This window comes from Bison bison, unplaced genomic scaffold (genome assembly GCF_000754665.1).
Source record: "Bison bison bison isolate TAMUID 2011002044 unplaced genomic scaffold, Bison_UMD1.0 scf7180017864108, whole genome shotgun sequence".
NCBI lineage: Eukaryota > Metazoa > Chordata > Mammalia > Artiodactyla > Bovidae > Bison > Bison bison.
Genome location: NW_011494680.1, coordinates 9,105,576 through 9,123,889, shown reverse-complemented (window position 1 = coordinate 9,123,889; position 18,314 = coordinate 9,105,576). Strand labels below are relative to the sequence as shown.

The window sequence follows — 18,314 nt, the reverse complement described above, 5'->3', positions numbered from 1 at the left end:
CCCCTTTTTTCCCCCCCCCCCCGTGCCCTCGATGTATAGGAGAGCGTTAGATATCCTGACAAGCATCAAGTAAGTGGAGAATTGGGGCACCACTGGGGTATGCAGAATTTATGGAGCTCTGGTGCTTTTCTTTGGCCTCTGATATTTCAGTGTGTTGAATTTTTCATCCTTCTTTCCTTCCTGGAAGAAGCAGTGATGTAGCATTTCCAGTTCCCTGGGTTAGTAGTATAGTCTTGGTGGTAAGGTTGGTTTGTTGTCGTTGTTCAGTCCCTAAGTCATGTCCAACTCTTTGCGACCCCATGGACTGCAACATGCCAGGCTTCTCTGTCCTCCACTATCTCCTGGAGTTTGCTCCAATTCATGCCATTGAGTTGATGATGCCATCCAACCATCTTATCCTCTGCTGCCTCCTTCATCTACCCTCAATCTTTTCCAGCATCAGGGCCTTTTTCCAATAAGTCAGCTCTTCACATCAGGTGGCCAAAGTTTTAGAGTTTCATCTTCAGCAACAGTCCTTCCAATGAATATTCAGGGTTGGTTTCCTTTAGGATTAACTGGTTTGATCTTGCTTCCCAAGAGAGGCTCAAGAGTCTTCTCCAGCACCACAATTAAAAAGCATTAACTCTTCAGCACTCAACCTTCTTTGTGGTTCAACTCTCACATCAAACATGGCTACTAGAAAAACCATAGCTTTGACTATACAGACCTTTGTTGACAAAGTGAAGCCCTCACAGGAACCTACACACTGGAAAACCCTACATTTCAACCCTACACTGGAGAACTCCACACCCAAGTGTGTGAAGTGATGATACTGTGAATGTTTTAAAAGTTTTGGAGGTTTGGAGACTCCTTAGTCTCACAGACTCTTGGACTTTTTCTTCAGCTGAGTGGAAAGCTGCGGAAATGAAGAATCACAATGGAAGTGCTGACAAACCCTTCTGAGGCAGCTCTCAGCAGGCCTGTCCTCCTGCAATCAGAAGCTCATTGTGCGCCTTGGGACTGATTCTCCACGTGCTTTTATGCTAAGGAGCATTTACAGACCAATTGAACGTTGCTCCTTTTTCCTCCTGCTTGCATCTGGCTCACTGAGATGGGATCTCATCTCTACCGATTGATTGCATACATATGGGCTCCCATGCATGCCTGAGTGGTTCAGTGGAAAAAAGGCCTTTCTTAAATCAGTCAACAGGAAATGATCCCATGTCTTTACTCCTGCTGAGTCATCAAGAAAATATTAGCTTCCATGACTAAGGAATGCTTTAAAACTCAGTCTAACTTTCTAAAATATTTCTAGACTCAAATGCACGTTTTGTGGCGGCAAAAGTTTGTCATTGAGAATGGGTTTCATGATGAAAGCAATTTATGGTTTTGGGTGCTTCCCTTAATCCACACCCCCAACCCGAATTGGGAAAGAAAACCCTGAGCATGCCACTCTGTCTGTGGCTTCCTAGAAAAAAATTGGGAAAATACCAAAGTAAGCCACTTTTGAATTTTTTATGAAGTTGACCTCACTTCAACCCTGCTCAGAGAGCATTTGGGGTAGCTATATTTTAGTTTTTAGAAATAACAATTACAGTATGTTGATATTCAAAGTAAATACCTGCACTGAGTGTGGCATAAAAGTTAGATGAGTGGGCTGCTATTTCCTTTGTAAACAAACAGCAAAAAAAACCAAACAAACCCAAAGAGCGTTGCTCCCCACCCAGTTCTGCAAAGGTTAAGTCATCAATCTCTAAGAGTGATGAACAATGGACACTAGAAGGATTCAGGATAAAGTCAGGATGAAGCACTCTGTGCTTTGGAAAATCAGGCCCCACAGAAAGGTAGATGTATATCTCAGGAATAATTTTATTTTTTATTTTAGGTTTTTTTAAATGTAGACAATTTGTTAAAAGTCTATACTGAATTTGTTACAAAATTGTTTCCACTTTTGGTTTTGGTTTTTTGGCCCCAAGGCATGTGGCATCTTAGCTCTCTGAATAGAAATTGAACCTACATCCCCTGTATTGGGGAAGGCAATGTTTTAACCACCGAAACACTAGGGAAGTCCCAGGAAGAATTTTAATGAACCCTGATTCTTGCATTTTCCATATATAGAAAAGCACTAAAATCATTAACTTAAGGTACCTGTTCTTTGGGAGCAGCAGCAACCTTTTAGCAGGATGTATGCTGGATTGCACACTTCCCAGGTGAGGCTAGTAGTAAAGAGCTCACCTGCCAATGCAGGCGGAGAAGGCGATGGCACCCCACTCCAGTACTCTTGCCTGGAAAACCCCATGGATGGAGGGGCCTGGTGGGCTGCAGTCCGTGGGGTCATGAAGTCGGATACGACAGAGCGACTTCACTTTCACTTTTCACTTTCATGAATTGGAGAAGGAAATGGCAACCCACTTCAGTGTTCTTGCCCGGAGAATCCCAGGGACGGGGGAGCCTGGTGGGCTGCCATCTATGGGGTCGCACAGAGTTGGACACGACTGAAGCGACTTAGCAGCAACAACAGCAGCCAAGGCAGGACCCATAAGAGACTTGGGTTCAACCCCTGGGCCATGAAGATCCCCTGAAGGAGGCATGGCAACCCACTCCAATATTCTTGCCTGGAGAATCTCCGTGGAAAGAGGAGCCTGGACGGCTACAGTCCATGGGGTCATAAAGAGTCAGACACGATTGAAGAGACTTAGCAAGCATGCATGCATGCTGGATTGCATGCATTCCCAGTCAGAAATCATATCCAAACTAGTTCCTCCTTTACCCCTTTGGAACAGTTTCCTCAGAGTTGCTGAGAGGCCCTGTCCTTGGTTATCACCATCAATAAGGTCCTTGAATAAAACTGAGACTCACATCTCTTCAGTTCAGTCGCTCAGTCGTGTCCGACTCTTTGCGACCCCATGAATTGCAGCACACCACGCCTCCCTGTCCATCACCAACTCCCGGAGTTCACTCAGACTCATGTCCATTGAGTCGGTGATGTCATCCAGCCATCTCATCCTCTGTCGTCCCCTTCTCTTCCTGCCCCCAATCCCTCCCAGCATCAGTCTTTTCCAATGAGTCAACTCTTGGCATGAGACGGCCAAAGTACTGGAGTTTCAGCTTTAGCATCATTCCTTCCAAGGAAATCCCAGGGCTGATCTCCTTCAGAATGGACTGGTTGGATCTCCTTGCAGTCCAAGGGACTCTCAAGAGTCTTCTCCAACACCACAGTTCAAAAGCATCAATTCTTTGGCACTCAGCTTTCTTCACAGTCCAACTCTCACATCCATACATGACCACTGGAAAAACCATAGCCTTGACTAGACGGACCTTTGTTGGCAAAGTAATGTCTCTGCTTTTCCGTGAGTTTATGCCATGAAGGTATGAAGGGCTGAAACATTACTGAAATATTAGGGGAGAGTGGAAGTTGTTGTTGTTCAATCACTCATTTGTGTCTGATTCTTTGTGACCCCATGGACTGCAACATGCCAGGCTTCCCTGTCCTTCACTATCTCCCTGAGTTTGTTCAAACTCATGTCCATTGAGTTGGTAATGCCATCCAACCACCTCATCTTCTGTTGTCCCCTTCTCCTCCTGCCCTCAATCTTTCCCAGCATCAGGGTCTTTTCCAATGAGTTGGCTCTTTGCATCAGGTGGCCAAAGTATTCGAGCTTCAGCTTCAGCATCAGCCCTTCCAATGAATATTCAGGGTTGATTTCCTTTAGGATTGACTGGTTTGACTCTTGAGTCTTCTCCAGCACCGCACTTCAAAAGCTGGAGGTTGGTAAACCAGGAATCGACAAGAAAGACAAAGGAACAGTGGCTGTTTGGGGACCCCTATTCACTGTAGACAACCCTTATTTCTGTTTGCTTCTTTATTGCACCGACCACCCCACAACTTCCCACCAGGTCTCTGGTCTTGCAGGCCATGTGTGTGCAATTGTTTGATCTGTCACCCCACCCCCACAGCACCCAGTCTGTCACCACAGCCTGGACACGCATGCACGCTCACTCCCACCTCACTGAGGAGGAGAGAGAGAGAAGAGGAATACTGAGTGGAAAAATACCAAGATTTGTGCTTGATTATTGGAGATAATTAAGTAGAACCTAAAAATAGTCAGGCCCTTATTTCATATTATGTTCAAAATGATTCAAATTCAAAACTGTTCACAGCTGTGCTGGGGGCTGCTACCACACAGAGTTGATTTCAAGCACTTGAATCAGTGATCAGCAAATGCAGCTTCTCCCTGTTCTTCTAATTTGGAATGGTACCATGACTCAGAGGTGATTGAATGTGAAATACAGGGATCAATAATATCATTATCCCATGGCATCCATCGTTTATTCTGCCAATACTTTTCAACACAGTGGAGCAGTGTGGCCAACAAGCCTGTCGGGTGTGTGAGCCTCTCCTTACAGAGTTATTGATGATAATAGGTCTTCAAAGGAGCCCCTGGTGGTCCAGGGGTTAAGAAGCCGCCTGCCAATGCAGGGTTTGATCCCTGGTCTGGGAAGACCCCACATGCCATGGAGCAACTAAGCCCGCGTGCCAGTTACTGAAGCCGGTGTGCCTAGAGCCCATGCTCCACAAGAAGAGAAGCCACTGCAACGAGGAGAAGCCACTGCAATGAGGAGAAGCCACTGCAACGAGGAGAAGCCACTGCAATGAGGAGAAGCCACTGCAATGAGGGGAAGCCACTGCAATGAGGGGAAGCCACTGCAATGAGGGGAAGCCACTGCAATGAGGAGAAGCCACTGCACGGACACCAGAGAGTAGCCCCCACTTGCCACAACTAGAGAAAAGCCCACAAAGCAACAAGGACCCAGTGCAGCTAAAAATAAATTTAAAAAATTAAAAAAACTTGAAAACTCAACTCCATATATGTAGCAATTAAGCAGATTGGCAATTTACTACTTAAATGGTTAATTTATTGCTAACCCCAAGTAATGAACAACGTAAAAACATAGGCTGAAAAGTAATATGGACAGAAAAATCGGTGTATTTTTGTAAAGTATATATGCAGGATATACCCTGCTACTAGAAATATCTTTCAAATAGCAGGAATAAATCTATTATGTGCTGTAAGTAACACCAGCAATCTCATTGCTTTGAGGAGATGTTATCTGCCAGCATGGCTGAACAGACAGGTGCAGACAAACCCCCTGACCTCTCTCTTCTGGTTTTGTTCATGTTACTATCTTTTTTTTATTGAATGTGACAAAATACTCCACACGTTTGTGACCCAGCTCAAAGGTCTCTCTTTTCATGGAAGCTTCCCCGATCCTTCCAATGTGCCCTGACGTCATAGACAGTGCAGCTTTTCTACTTGCTCTGTATCCTTTTCTATAAGAGGTCATTCTGCGTGACCTTATGCCCACCGACAGAACACAGCTTGCTGAGCCATAACAATTTTTTGGTTTTTCTTTTTCTTAGGTTGAATTCTCTGAGAGGAGGACTGTGCCATTCGATTTTGGGTCAAGCACACCTAGCAAAGGGCTTTGTCACCCAGCAGATAATCATTCTTCCTTTGATTCAACAAGTACCCACCGGTGGTTTACAGTGGGCCCCCTGTGTGCACTGGGTCCATGCAGCCAGGAAGGAATGTGTAAAGGGAAGCCAGGTGACAGGTACAGAAGCAGGTGGACTTAGCAGTGGGAAAATACAGCAGCTCTAACTTAATTAATTGCTTCTCTTTTCTCACTGAAATAGGAAGTGAGACCAGCAGTTTGGAGTGGTGGAGGCAGACAGTTGGAAGTGTGAGAACACGGAAGAAGGAAGGAAGCAATCTGTTTTGGAGCAGGAAGGCGAGTTTCAAGGAGAAATCATGCCTGATGCCGGACAGCGCTGAGTGACCACTGAGCTCTGGTTGGACATCTCAGGAAAGATGTGTCACCTCCCTGATTTGGCTACGTGGATATGTTTAACGCAACGCCATTGCCAAGGTCTAAAGTGCGTGCATTTGTCTCTTATGACAGTCTTTCCAGTTTTCACTCACGAATAGCTTTTAACTAGCTTGATGAGCGAATCTCTTAGGTGGAGTCAGGCAAAAGGAGCCCAGCTGAGTGGGGGCCCGGCAGGTGGGAGTCCCCAGACCCTTGACACCAGCTTCGTGCTAGGCTTGGCCAAGAAGGGACCCTGGCAGGAGCTTGGAAGGTCGGGGGGGAGGGGGGCAGGTAAGAGGACATTTTTCTGGCTTCCAGCTCAGATCAGCCTACTCTCATCCTCGGACCTGTCTGGTCTCCAGCCCTTGGCATGCCAGGGGGCACAGCTCCACCGTGGCAGGGGGAGCAGCTGCTGGGACAGGCCCTCAGAAGTAAGAATACTCCTATGAGCCTGGCTCCATCCTTGCCTGGTGCCCTTCCCTGGGCATCTCTGCAGTAGGTAGGCTGGCCTGTCTGGTCACCCAGCACTCGCCAGGCTGGGCCCCTCCACAGAGGCTGTGCTCCTCCTTCTCATGCGTCTCACCCCAGTGCTGAGAGCTGCTTCCTTTAATTAAGAATCTCTGACTCATTTGAGCATCCTCTTTTTGCCCTCTCAGCTTCCTGTGTAGATTCCCTGATTTAAATCCCCGCTTTTTGACATACCTAATGAGAAATGGAGTATTTCCTGCCTTATCAATAAACAAGGATGTCACAGCCATCAGCGACTGCAACCCTCCTTTGTGGCCTGGTGAGCCTTAAGGGAACTCAGGAAAGAGAAGAATACCTGTGATCTGACAGCCATCAGACCGTAGCCACTCCCTTCAGTGAGCCCCTAGAGAGCTCAGATTGAGAAAGCACAAGACACTGGCCCCAGAGAGCTGAGCTGCATATGAAAGGAATGATTTCAGTGAGCCCAGACTCTTGCATCTTCCCTTACATAGAAAAGCACTAAAGTCTTCAACTTGGGGTATCTGGCTTTCTTTAATTCACAAGAATCTTTTGATGTTCAGATTACCTGCCCTTTGTTGCAAAACTTCTATATAACCTGGCTGCTCTCCTCACCTCCCTGGAGCACTCTCCTAGGGTCACTTTCGATGCTGCCTCCTGGGCTTGAAGTCCTAAAAACTAACACCAATTAAACATAACTCTCAACTTTTAGGTTGTGACTAACAAAAAAGCAAAACACACACCAGTTAAGGATCAGAGAGACAACAGCAAACCCCTGAGTGGTGTGGGCATTAAAGTAAGTTCACAAGCTCTTGGCAGGTGTTGTGCAGGAAGAGCCAGCGAGCCGGTGCCCACAGCAAGATATAGGAGAGCTGGGCGGCAGGTGCAGACTTCCCGGCCCGCAGCATCCTCAGACCAGACACTAGGAGAGGGGTCCTGATACAAACTTGGAAATGCACTGTCCTCTCTGGTCTGCTCCACTCTTCCCAAAGTTATGAGCATAGATTTCATAGAAACAAACTTAACACTTGCATTTCCTAAGTCCTAATTGAACTAAATGGCTACAAGAACAAGGACCTTAAAATAAACAGCTTCAGAAACCCAGACTTAACTCTTGTTAAGTGTTCAGCTCAACTTCAGGAGACAACTGTGCCCATGGACTGGAGCTCACCTGTTTGGCATGAACACTGAGTGCATTAAGGGCATTGGGAAGAACACTCTGCAGAGGGGATGGGGAACAGCCTGCCCAGCGCTGGGGAAGACAGCTTTTGCTACATTGGTCTTGGGGTGATGAGCAGCCTTCCGGTGGGATGGTGGACCCTCAAGTTGCAAGGTGAATGGAGACAGAATAGGTCAGAGACCCATGTGTCAGGTGGTGGTGGGCTGGACGCCCACGACTTGCCTTCCACATAGAGTCTGTGACACAGTGAGATCTGTTCCCTAATGAACAATTGGCTCAAGTAGGGGCTGCGTGGCCCCCTCTCTGGGGAAGGGGAACCAGATGCACTGTGGGATTCCCCTAGTTTCATATCATCCCACCTAGAAGGTGGAACAGCTCATTCTGGAAAATACCCAGATAAATTAGGCATTTCTAAATATGTTTTGTCACATTCTTTACAATGTCACATTACAAACTTTTAATAAAAAGTAAAGTTTTAGGACAAATTTTACAGCACTTCACACACCAGCATGCACTCAATAGACATTTAAAAAATGTGTTAATGAATGAATGAGAATAACAATGGAAAAGTAGACAGATCTGAAGGGACGAGCACAGTCCCCCTCGAGGCTGGTACTGTCACCGGAGCTTCCCCTCCCCAGAGGAAATCCAGGGGTGGAGCCGGGCACAGAGATGGGGACCCAGCACAAAGGACTTGGGCCTGGGGGCGGATGGGTTCCTTGTCTAACCTGACCTTGGGGAGGCAGCCCGCTGTCCTACCTACTTTATATCGCAGGCAGATTCTTTACCATCAGAGCTACCTGGGAAGCACTGTAAAGTGGAGCAACTGGAAATCCAGGGATTTGGGTCTAGAAAGTCCTCATCAGGATGTGACAAAGGAGGCAGTTGTCACACCCAAGTCGTCTCTCATCCTGGTTGGCTGGGGACAGTGTCTGTTTAAGGGAAACCTCTTAGCTTCTGGGCTTCCCAGGTGGTCCTAGAGGTTAAGAACCCACTTGCTGATGTAGAAGACTTAAGAGATATGGTTTGTTCCCTGGCTCAGGAAGATCCTTCAGAGAAGAAAATGGCAAGCCACTCCAGTATTCTTGCCTAGAAAATTCCAGGGTTGCAAAAGACTGACACAACTTCTTGACTAAACAACAATTTACTCTGTTTTTGTTGTTGTTGTTGTTTTTAAGCACAACTTTCTGCCCACTTCCCTGCTTAGAAGATAGCTACCATACAAGTGGCTGAGCAGCTCAGTGGTCTTATCTCTCATCTGTGCTCAACAACTTGGTTGATCCTAGTGATCTTTGGATCCAATTGTCTCTAGACCCTCTTGGGGGAGACACAGAGCATGTTTCCCCTATGTTTCTCTGATTTTCATAGCAAGGCTTGCCTTGGCCAAAGATGAGGTCCCAATCCCAAAGTCTGTAGTAGACCTGATGCAATAGTGAGCTTAGCAGCTAAACTGGGAACAGCATTAGGGAAGAGCCACAACTCCAAGAAACACGTGGTTTGATTCCTATATTAAGGATGAACAATCTGATGAAGCCAGTGGATTGCCTTTTCTCTGTTTGTTTTTTTTTTCTCTCTAAAACTTTACATCAAACTCAGATGGAAAAGATGAACTCATATCTTATAACCCACCTTCCCTTCCCTCCTCCATCTCTATCATTTTTAGGGTGAAAAGTTTTCTGTGATTTTTCAAATCTTTCAGGAAACTAGTGGAGATGCCTAGTAACCTTGGGCTACTGGACAGTGGCTTGCAAGCCCCCCTCCGCTTGTGCTTGGGGTTTTCTCTTTTAGAGAGTTTTCAGGTGTGCAACTATATACCAAGAGGGGCTCGTGAGTTGTTTTGGAGAAGAGCAACCTGACAGAGGCTCAGCTTCATATTGTCTCTGCATTTGTGTCCTCAGGTACAGACCCCGTCTTGATGCCTGTGCCTGACCCTGTAAGGATGCAACAGTACAGCCATGCCGTCAAGGGGTTTGTAGGCCATCTCTTCTAGTTTGTGCCCTTTACATTTGAGAAATGGGGACCCAGAGAGCTTAAGTGACTTGCACCAGATATCACAGCAAGGAAGTGAGACAAGCAAAGCCAGAGCCTCCCTGTGCAGCTCATGGTCTTTCATCTCTAAACGTGCTCCTCCACAGACAATTCATATGTCTCGCGTTCTCCAAGCTTATCTCTTCTGTTTCTGTGCTAACACCCGTCTTCTCTTCCAATCTGCTTTCTGGCCTGTGACGCTCACACCCCGTGGTTCTCTTTGACTCTCTTCTCAGACTTCGTGCACTGCAGCTATTCTTGTGTAGAGCTAGGGTTGGGCCAAGAACTCATAAGTCCACGGGTCACTGGCTACCAGCACCCTCTCCACTTGTCTTTTCCTGTCATATGTCTCCCACCCCTCCCCGCAGTTACTAGGTTAGTGTGCTCCTTGCAATAAAGAGTTATAAGGACATTGTAGGGATTCCCCTGATCAAGTCTCAGATTAGAAGATGGCCTAGTACACAAAGAAAGTCACAGCCAGGCTCTGCTGAGGTTGAAACAAGATGCACACATCATAGAATGTTATCTATTTAATATCTATCAATTACAGGATGGACATATTACCAGGAAACTATTTAGAACATGGCTATGTATCCATCATCCTCCACATATATTCACCTGTCTACCCACTGGCCTGTCTAATCTTCTTGCTTCTGAAAAGATTGGAGCAGCAGGCCCTAAGGAAATGGCAGGGCAGATCTGTTATTAATTGAATCATCTTACTGACAAGGTGATCCAACAAGATAGTAAAACACAAAAATATTAATCTGATGGTAATATTTGTTTCATAAAACTTTGTACTACACAAACAATACATTGTTTAATATTGACATTTTCCCATGTGACCTTGTTTTTAAATATATTAAGGTAATCTCTATCATTTCTTTTTAATCTCTCTCTCCCTTTGTCTCTTAATGTCAAAAGGAAATGGTAGAGATTACCCTCATATTCAAATAAATATAAAAATTTACATATATAATGTACATAATATCTCATATGCATAAAACATTCAAGAGAGAGAAGACTATAAGTCTTTCTTGAAATGTTTGGAAATTATCATACAAACCAGAAAACTTCAGCTGATTCTGTTCTCATATTGACCAAGTGTAAAATCATAAGGATTTTTTTCCTACTCAGAGGGCAGCTCGAGAGCAAAACAGAATTGTCTTTCCGTAAATTACCCACGATAAGTGAAGGCGAGGAAGAAAACAAGCCTCGTTCACAAATGCAGGTGTCAAGCAGCCGACATTAGGCAGGAGCACCATGACCGGCGTCAACAAAGGCTATTGGAACGGTCCTTGGGTTGTGCAAAGGAGCCAGACAGTCCTTCCCCAGGTGCAGGGAGCGAACTGGAGCCCTTACCTTGCAGGGCCTGCAGGCTGTGTGTCTGCACGATAATGCAGAGCTGCAGCACCAGCTGCGGGGCGCTCTCCAAGAAGGTGGCCAGTAGGTGCAGCATGCTCACGTCCGCGTACTCATACACCATCTTCCAGTAGAACCTCCACCGGTCGTTCTCCCCGCTCTGCCGACTTCGAATACCTAGGTATATCGTGTGGAAATACCTAGAAAGGAAACAGGAGGATAAGAGACCAGAGTGATGACTGATCCTGTCTGCTCTTCCGCAAACCACAGTATCTGTGCAAGCACACACAGGAAACAACGGCCTTAGTGGCTTATCAATTAGAAGTGAAAGGGAAAGTGAAAGTCACTCAGTTGTGTCCGACTCTTTGTGACTCCATGGACTATATAGCCCATGAAATTCTCCTGGCCAGAATACTGGATGGGGTAGCCTTTCTCTGCTTATCACTTAAGGCTCCAAGTTAACCCTTATTCTTAAAGGTTCACTTTGAGGAGTCATTGCAATTTTCATCCTCATTGAAGGCATCCTGTGAGTGCTAAGTCGCTTTAATCATGTCCATCTCTTTGTGACCCCATAGACCGTATCCCGCCAGGCTCCTCTGTCCATGGGATTCTCCAGGCAAGATTCTTGGAGTGGGTTACTGTTTCCTCCTCCAGGGGATCTTCCCAACCCAGGGATCAAACCTATGTCTCCTGTGGCATTGGCAAGCAGATTCTTTACCACTAGCGCCAGCTGGGAAGCCTGAAAGCATCTCACTGCCCTGCAGTTTTGAGGAGGGAGATGAAACTGAGGTATAGAAAGGATGTGCTATGTTGAAAATCTACAAATACCCTTTCTGGTCAGTGCCTCTATGTGCTTTACAATATTCAAGAGACATGTCTCCAAGGACAGAATGCGTGTCAAGTTCCAGAGTGTATATGCTTGTAAGTTTTCCTGATACCTTTTTTTTAAAGTAAAAATTATTTATTTATGTATTTTTTATTTTTGGCTGAGCTGTGTAGCATGCAGGATCTCAGTTACCCAACCAGGGATCAAACTTGCATCTCCTCCAGTGGAAGCATGGGGTCTTAATCACTGGACCACCATGGGAGTCCTTTCTGATAACCTTTTAAAAAAATATTTACTACTGAAAATTTCAAACAAATACAAAAGAAGAAAGAAAACCAGTGTGTTGAATCCACAATAAAATTACCCCACTGCTTTAAAAATATCCTGAGTAGAATCATCAGTGTGGTAATGGTAAGCATTACATGTTAATTTTCTAATGTGTTTGGGAAAGTGGGAGAATGAGAACAAGCTTGACAATCTTAAAAGCCAACACCACTTCCTGTTGGGTGTGAGAGATGCTGTCTGTGAACAGTCATCACATTTTATTCTGACAAACTTGTATTTGTTCTTTGATAGCATGAAAAAAGAGCTTACCCTAAACATATACTTTATATATATATGTATTTATATTCACATTATATATACAGATTAACATGAATTTGCAAAATATTTCAGAATTTAAAAATTCAGAACATGCAAAAAGTTCCAAAAATGCCCATGGGAACTACATATGTAGAGACACAAAGATGAGGAAAATGCTCTGAGTTCTGATAAGCAATGCATTGGCCTGAAATGGATTTTGCACATTCACATTACGTTTTCTTAGAGTTATCTTCTCTCTTTTCTCCACTATAGAAACTTACAGTTGTGGTTTAAAACTGCTGAGAAGACCTTCCTTTACGACCCCTGCTCCTGACTTGTGCAGACCACCAGCATGGAAGCCACCTCGCTGTATGAGCTTGACTGCTTCCAGCTGGCTTCTGTCCTAGCCCCCCAAGGCTGGGGCATGACCCCACATCACTGAAGCTGTACCAGTGAGCCCTGTTTTCTGTTCATTCTGGGATGTACCAACATATATTACACTGAACTGGGGGGGGAGTCTCAAGTTTTATTTCTTTTTTTAAAAAAATTATTTATTTGGCTGTGCTGGGATTTAGTTGAGGCCTGCAGGATCTTTAGTTGTGGCATGGGAACTCTTGGTTGAGACATGTGGGATCTAGTTCCCTGACCAGGGGTTGAACCCGGGCCCCCTGCATTTGGCATTTCTTAGCTGCTGGACCACCAGGGAGGTCCCGCAAATTCTATTCTCTAACAATTAGTTATTTGCGTGAGATGGACCAAGGGCCTCCATCATATCACTTTTGCTTCCAGTTGGAAATGCAGAACAGTTGGTATGTAACAGACATTAGCGTGCAATCTCAGGAGAGTTTTCCACTTTCTCTAAATCAGCAGTGATGGACATCAGGAGTCTTACACTCACAACTTAGTCATGAGGAAAATGTCAGCCTCGGCCTTTTCTCTAGTTTGTGCTCTGAAAAATGATGACAATAGAGAGGCTTTGTGATCACAACTGGTTCTTGTCCATCTTCTCTATATGTAAGTGGTTTACCTCATTTGATTATGTTATTTAATGTTTTATCTTAACTGGAGAATAATTATGATAGTGTGATGGTTTTATGTGATACATCAACATGAATTGGCCATAGGTATACATGTGTCCCCTCCCTCCTGAATCGCCCTCCTACTTCCCTTTCCACCCTATCCCTCCCAGTTGTCACAGAGCACCGGCTTTGGGTGTATTGCATCATACATCGAACTCTCACTATCTATTTTACATATGGTAATATATATGTTTCAATGCTATTCTCTCAAATCATCCCACCCTTTCCCTCTCCCACTGAATTCAAAAGTTTGTTCTTTACATCTGTGTCTCCTTTGCTGCCCTGCACATAGGCTCATTGGTACCATCCTTCTAAATTTCATATATATGTGTTAATATTCTGTGGTGTTGGAGAAGACTCTTGAGAGTCCCTTGGACTGCAAGGAGATCCAACCAGTCCATTCTGAAGGAGATCAGCCCTGGGTGTTCTTTGGAGGGAATGATGCTGAAGCTGAAACTCCAGTACTTTGGCCACCTCATGGGAAGAGTTGACTCACTGGAAAAGACTCTGATGCTGGGAGGGATTGGGGGCGGGAGGAAAAGACTCTGATGCTGGGAGGGCTTGGGGGCAGGAGGAGAAGAGGATGACAGAAGATGAGATGGCAGGATGGCATCACTAACTCGATGGACGTGAGTCTGAGTGAACTCCGGGAGTTGGTGATGGACAGGGAGGCCTGGCGTGCTGTGATTCATGGGGCTGCAAAGAGTCGGACACGACTGAGCGACTGAACTGAACTGAACTGATTCTTTATTAGCTGCCGGAGGGAAGATTGGAAAACAAGAGGCCCAGTGAATGTGAGCGGAAATGTAGACCATGCTCACATCTGTTCCCACCCGTTCTTCATGACAAGGGTGAGAAAGAATTGCCACAGGTGAGTGGGGGATGAAAACACACATTTGAAGTTCAGTGTCACGTTCTTCCCCTCTGCCTCTGCCACCTCCTGTGTGGGCTGTGCAGACACCCACCTCAAGAGAGGATCATGCAATTCCACACTGCCCTGCCATGGAACGTATGGCCAGAGGTTTGATTTCAGAAAGACCTGGTTTCATAATAATTTACTCTCGTAGGGTAGGAAATTCTGTACCCATTAACACAGAGCCCCCCACATCTATCTAAAGAGACTCCTGTGGACTCTCTACTAACAGGTAATAACATCTGCTCTAGAGACGAAACACCAACACAGGAAGCAGAGGAAGATGGGCCGTGTTTGTCATTCAGTTCTAACAAATGGGGCCAGATATTGGGTTGGGCAAAGAAGCTGAACTGACATTCCTTTATGTTTTTAGATCAAGTAAACTGCTTAGGGAATTGAGAAATAAATACAAAAGAATAGGCTCATGAGTTCTTATCCATAGAAATTTAGAATGACACAAGGAAGGACTTGTGTTCTGAGAAAAGTCACGGTGTTCCAGAAACAGGAACAAAACTGTCAAGTTAACTCTTCTGTGCAGGTGTTTGGGCTTGTTTGTCTTTTAAATAGCTACTAGGCCAAGAGCCTTGGAGTTACTCCCTGTGTTAAACACCTTGAGGCTTTACTTGGGCTCCAAAAAGGGAAGATGTTTTAAAACAGAAATATTCTGTAAAGAATTATAATCCCTTTGGTAAGAACTAATGATGCAATGGGTTTCTCTGGTAGCTCAGTGGTAGAGAATCTGCCTGCCAGTGCAGAAGTTGTGGGTTCAATCCCTGGGTCAGGAAGATCCCCTGGAGAAGGAAGGCAACCCAGTCCAGTGCTCTTGCCTGGGAAATCCTGTGAACAGAGGAGCATGGTGGGCTACAGTTCATGGGGTCGCAAACTGGGCGGCTAAACAACAGTGATGCAGTAGACATGAGGTTTCTCGTCTGGAACTGAATCCCAGGAAACTGGAGACAGATCACTTGGAATAATAACTGGGGCAGAAGAAACTGGAGAGGTGCCTAACTGCACCCTTGGTCAGAGACAAACACAATGGTGACATTAGCCTACATCGTCTGCCCTTCCACGAAGTGGCCTCATGGCTGCCTTGGCACCTTCACTCAGCAGATCTGACAGCTGCTTCCACTGTACTCCAGCCAACCTACCAGTGAAGTCTGAGAACTTACGATCCTAGTCAGAGACATGGCATTGCCTTGATCCATGTGACTCCACAAGTTAGCTTTTTAAAAACAAACAAACAAACAAACAAAAAAACACATTTATTTATTTGGCTGCACTGGGTCTTGGTTGTAGCACAAGGAATCTTTAGTTGTGGCATGTGAACTCTCAGTTGCAGCATATGTGACTTAGTTCCCTGACCAAGAACTGAACCCTGGTCCCCTGCACTGGGAGTGCAGAGTCGAAGTCACTGGACCACGAGGGAAATCCCCATAAGTTAGCTTTTTAATGGTTCTTGGCAGCAGTCTACCGAGTAGACAGAGTTGAGAAGTTCGTGATTGTACACTACTAGCCTAGATGAATCTAGATACTTTATATTACTTTACAAACACATGTTTGCACTGGGGGAGAGGAGGATGGCTGACAGCCTGTTCCTGGAAAATGCCCCTTCGCCTACTTGAAGATACAGACTGAGCAGTCTTGTCCTCTTGGTATACGGGCTGTCATAATTTAACTGGGAAGGATTTTCTCCCCTCTGAGTCTCAGAGCCACTTAGCTTCTGAGCCAGACTTCTTTATCTGAAGGTGGAGAGAACCATCCTCCTTCATGGCTGGGTGAGCGCCAGACGAGAAGCTGTGTTCTGTGCACGTGCCGGATTCATGATGTACGGGCATGTCGCTGCTCACCAAGGTTACCTGCATCCTGGGCTCATTTGCAATGCCATCTCTTTGATATTTGTCATTTAAGTGGCTTTATGCCTTTAGTCCTTCTCATTTACTTTAAGCATTTTACTCTGACAGGTGTTCCCATCACACTGAACTTGGCCTTGGCCTGATTGAGGGCATATGAGGAAGGTCAACACTCTGCTGGGAAGCAAAGAAGCTTCTAGACCTCCTGGCTGTCAAAAGAACCCAATGTTGGGTCCAGGTGTGGACTGGAGGGGGCTCACTAAGGTTCTTCTTAGGATTCTGCTTTGCTATATTAATGAAAAGACAAATGTTGCCCAAGAGGCATAGATGACCAAGGAAGTTCATGGTAATGAAAAGATATTTATATGGGGAGGATTTAGAGAAAGTCATATTCATAGTAAAAATTTTAGAATAGTTACCAAAGAGCAGCATTTAAGAGGAAAACAAATTTCCAGTCTTTGTCACTGATGATGAAGTTCATGCAGTGAGCATGAGAGGATAGTGGCTTAAACACACGGCTCTCATTCCTGCTAAGAGATGTTTCCTAAAACCCACTCAGAAATGTCAGCATGTCCATCAGTTCCTCCGAGGTGGACACATTTGGAAGACGTTTGCCATCTTTGTTGTATGACTAATTTTTCTGATAGGGTCATTCTTACTAATTACTGTCTTAGGGAGCATGCTAGTGGAAGATAGACTTTTCCTTACATCATGAAAGGACACCAGGAATTCACCAATTTTATCAACATAATCGCAGTCCTAGCAATATCTTAATTTTGTAATTTCTTCTGTTACTGATGATGTAAGCACACAAACATACCTAGAATTCCCTACCATGCCTTGCACACAGACACCCATGCCTCACCCACACCCCTCACACACTATCTAATCCAATGACACAAAATGTAATCCAATGACTTTCTGAAGATGTAAATAGCATTTAAATTCTCGACTCCTTTTCATCAGTAGTTTCCAGGTGTAATGAGCAACCTGGACCAAAGTTGCAGACTGTCATATTACCAACTTCAGACCTAAACAAAATACGGCAAAAGTGATAAGCTTGGGAGGAAAATTCCAAATGTCCAGTGTATCAAGCATTATATAGCTAGTATGTTAAATTATATATATCAAGCATTATATAGCTAGTTTAACCCACTGTTTAATGTGATGGAGACAGTCTTTACATTACTTGTAAGGAAATGAGAAGTATAGAACATGTTTCAGATGGTTCATATTTATAAGGAACACTTCAGTCCTTAAACAATATTTGATCAAATGTTAATTACTAATATAGCTGAATCGGAAATCATTACTAGCTATGAGGATGCTATGCATATATTTTCTAATGTTGCATTTTCTTTCTCTAGCTTATAGCATATTAAACAGTTTAGCTGTTATCACTGTTATTTTTACTACCTGAAAAATGCAGAGTAAAATCTGTGCGTAAGAGTTCTAAAGAAACAACATTAATAAAGAGTGATTCTAGCAACTTGTATTTTCTTCTGCTGTCTGGCTACACACAAAGCTTTACAGTATTATATACATATATATATATATATATATGTATGTATCTCATCTCACACGCTAGTAATGTTCAAAAGTCTCCAAGCCAGGCTTCAGCAATACGTGAACCGTGAACTTTCAGATGTTCAAGCTGGTTTTAGAAAAGGCAGAGGAACCAGAGATCAAATGGCCAACATCCTCTGGATCATCGAAAAAGCAAGAGAGTTCCAGAAAAACATCTATTTCTGCTTTATTGACTAAGCCAAAGCCTTTGACTGTGTGGATCACAATAAACTGTGGAAAATTCTGAAAGAGATGGGAATACCAGGCCACCTGACCTGCCTCTTGAGAAACCTATATGCAGGTCAGGAAGCAACAGTTAGAACTGGACATGGAACAACAGACTGGTTCCAAATAGGAAAAGGAGTATGTCAAGGCTGTATATTGTCACCCTGCTTATTTAACTTATATGCAGAGTACATCATGAGAAATGCTGGGCTGGAAGAAGCACAAACTGGAATCTAGATTGCTGGGAGAAATATCAATAACCTCAGATATGCAGATGACACCACCCTTATGGCAGAAAGTGAAGAGGAACTAAAGAGCCTCTTGATGAAAGTGAAAGAGGACAGTGAAAAAGTTGGCTTAAAGCTCA

The 18,314-nt window shown here is 44.7% G+C and overlaps 1 protein-coding gene across 1 annotated transcript in view; it reads right to left on the bottom strand.

Annotated features, from left to right (window-relative positions):
• Positions 1-18,314, bottom strand: part of XKR4 (XK, Kell blood group complex subunit-related family, member 4) — a 185,246-nt gene that overhangs the window by 103,324 nt on the left and 63,608 nt on the right. Inside the window, exon 2 of the mRNA XM_010839017.1 lies at positions 10,907-11,106. Coding sequence (XP_010837319.1) covers positions 10,907-11,106 — 200 coding nt within the window. The remainder of the gene's footprint in view (positions 1-10,906; positions 11,107-18,314) is intronic.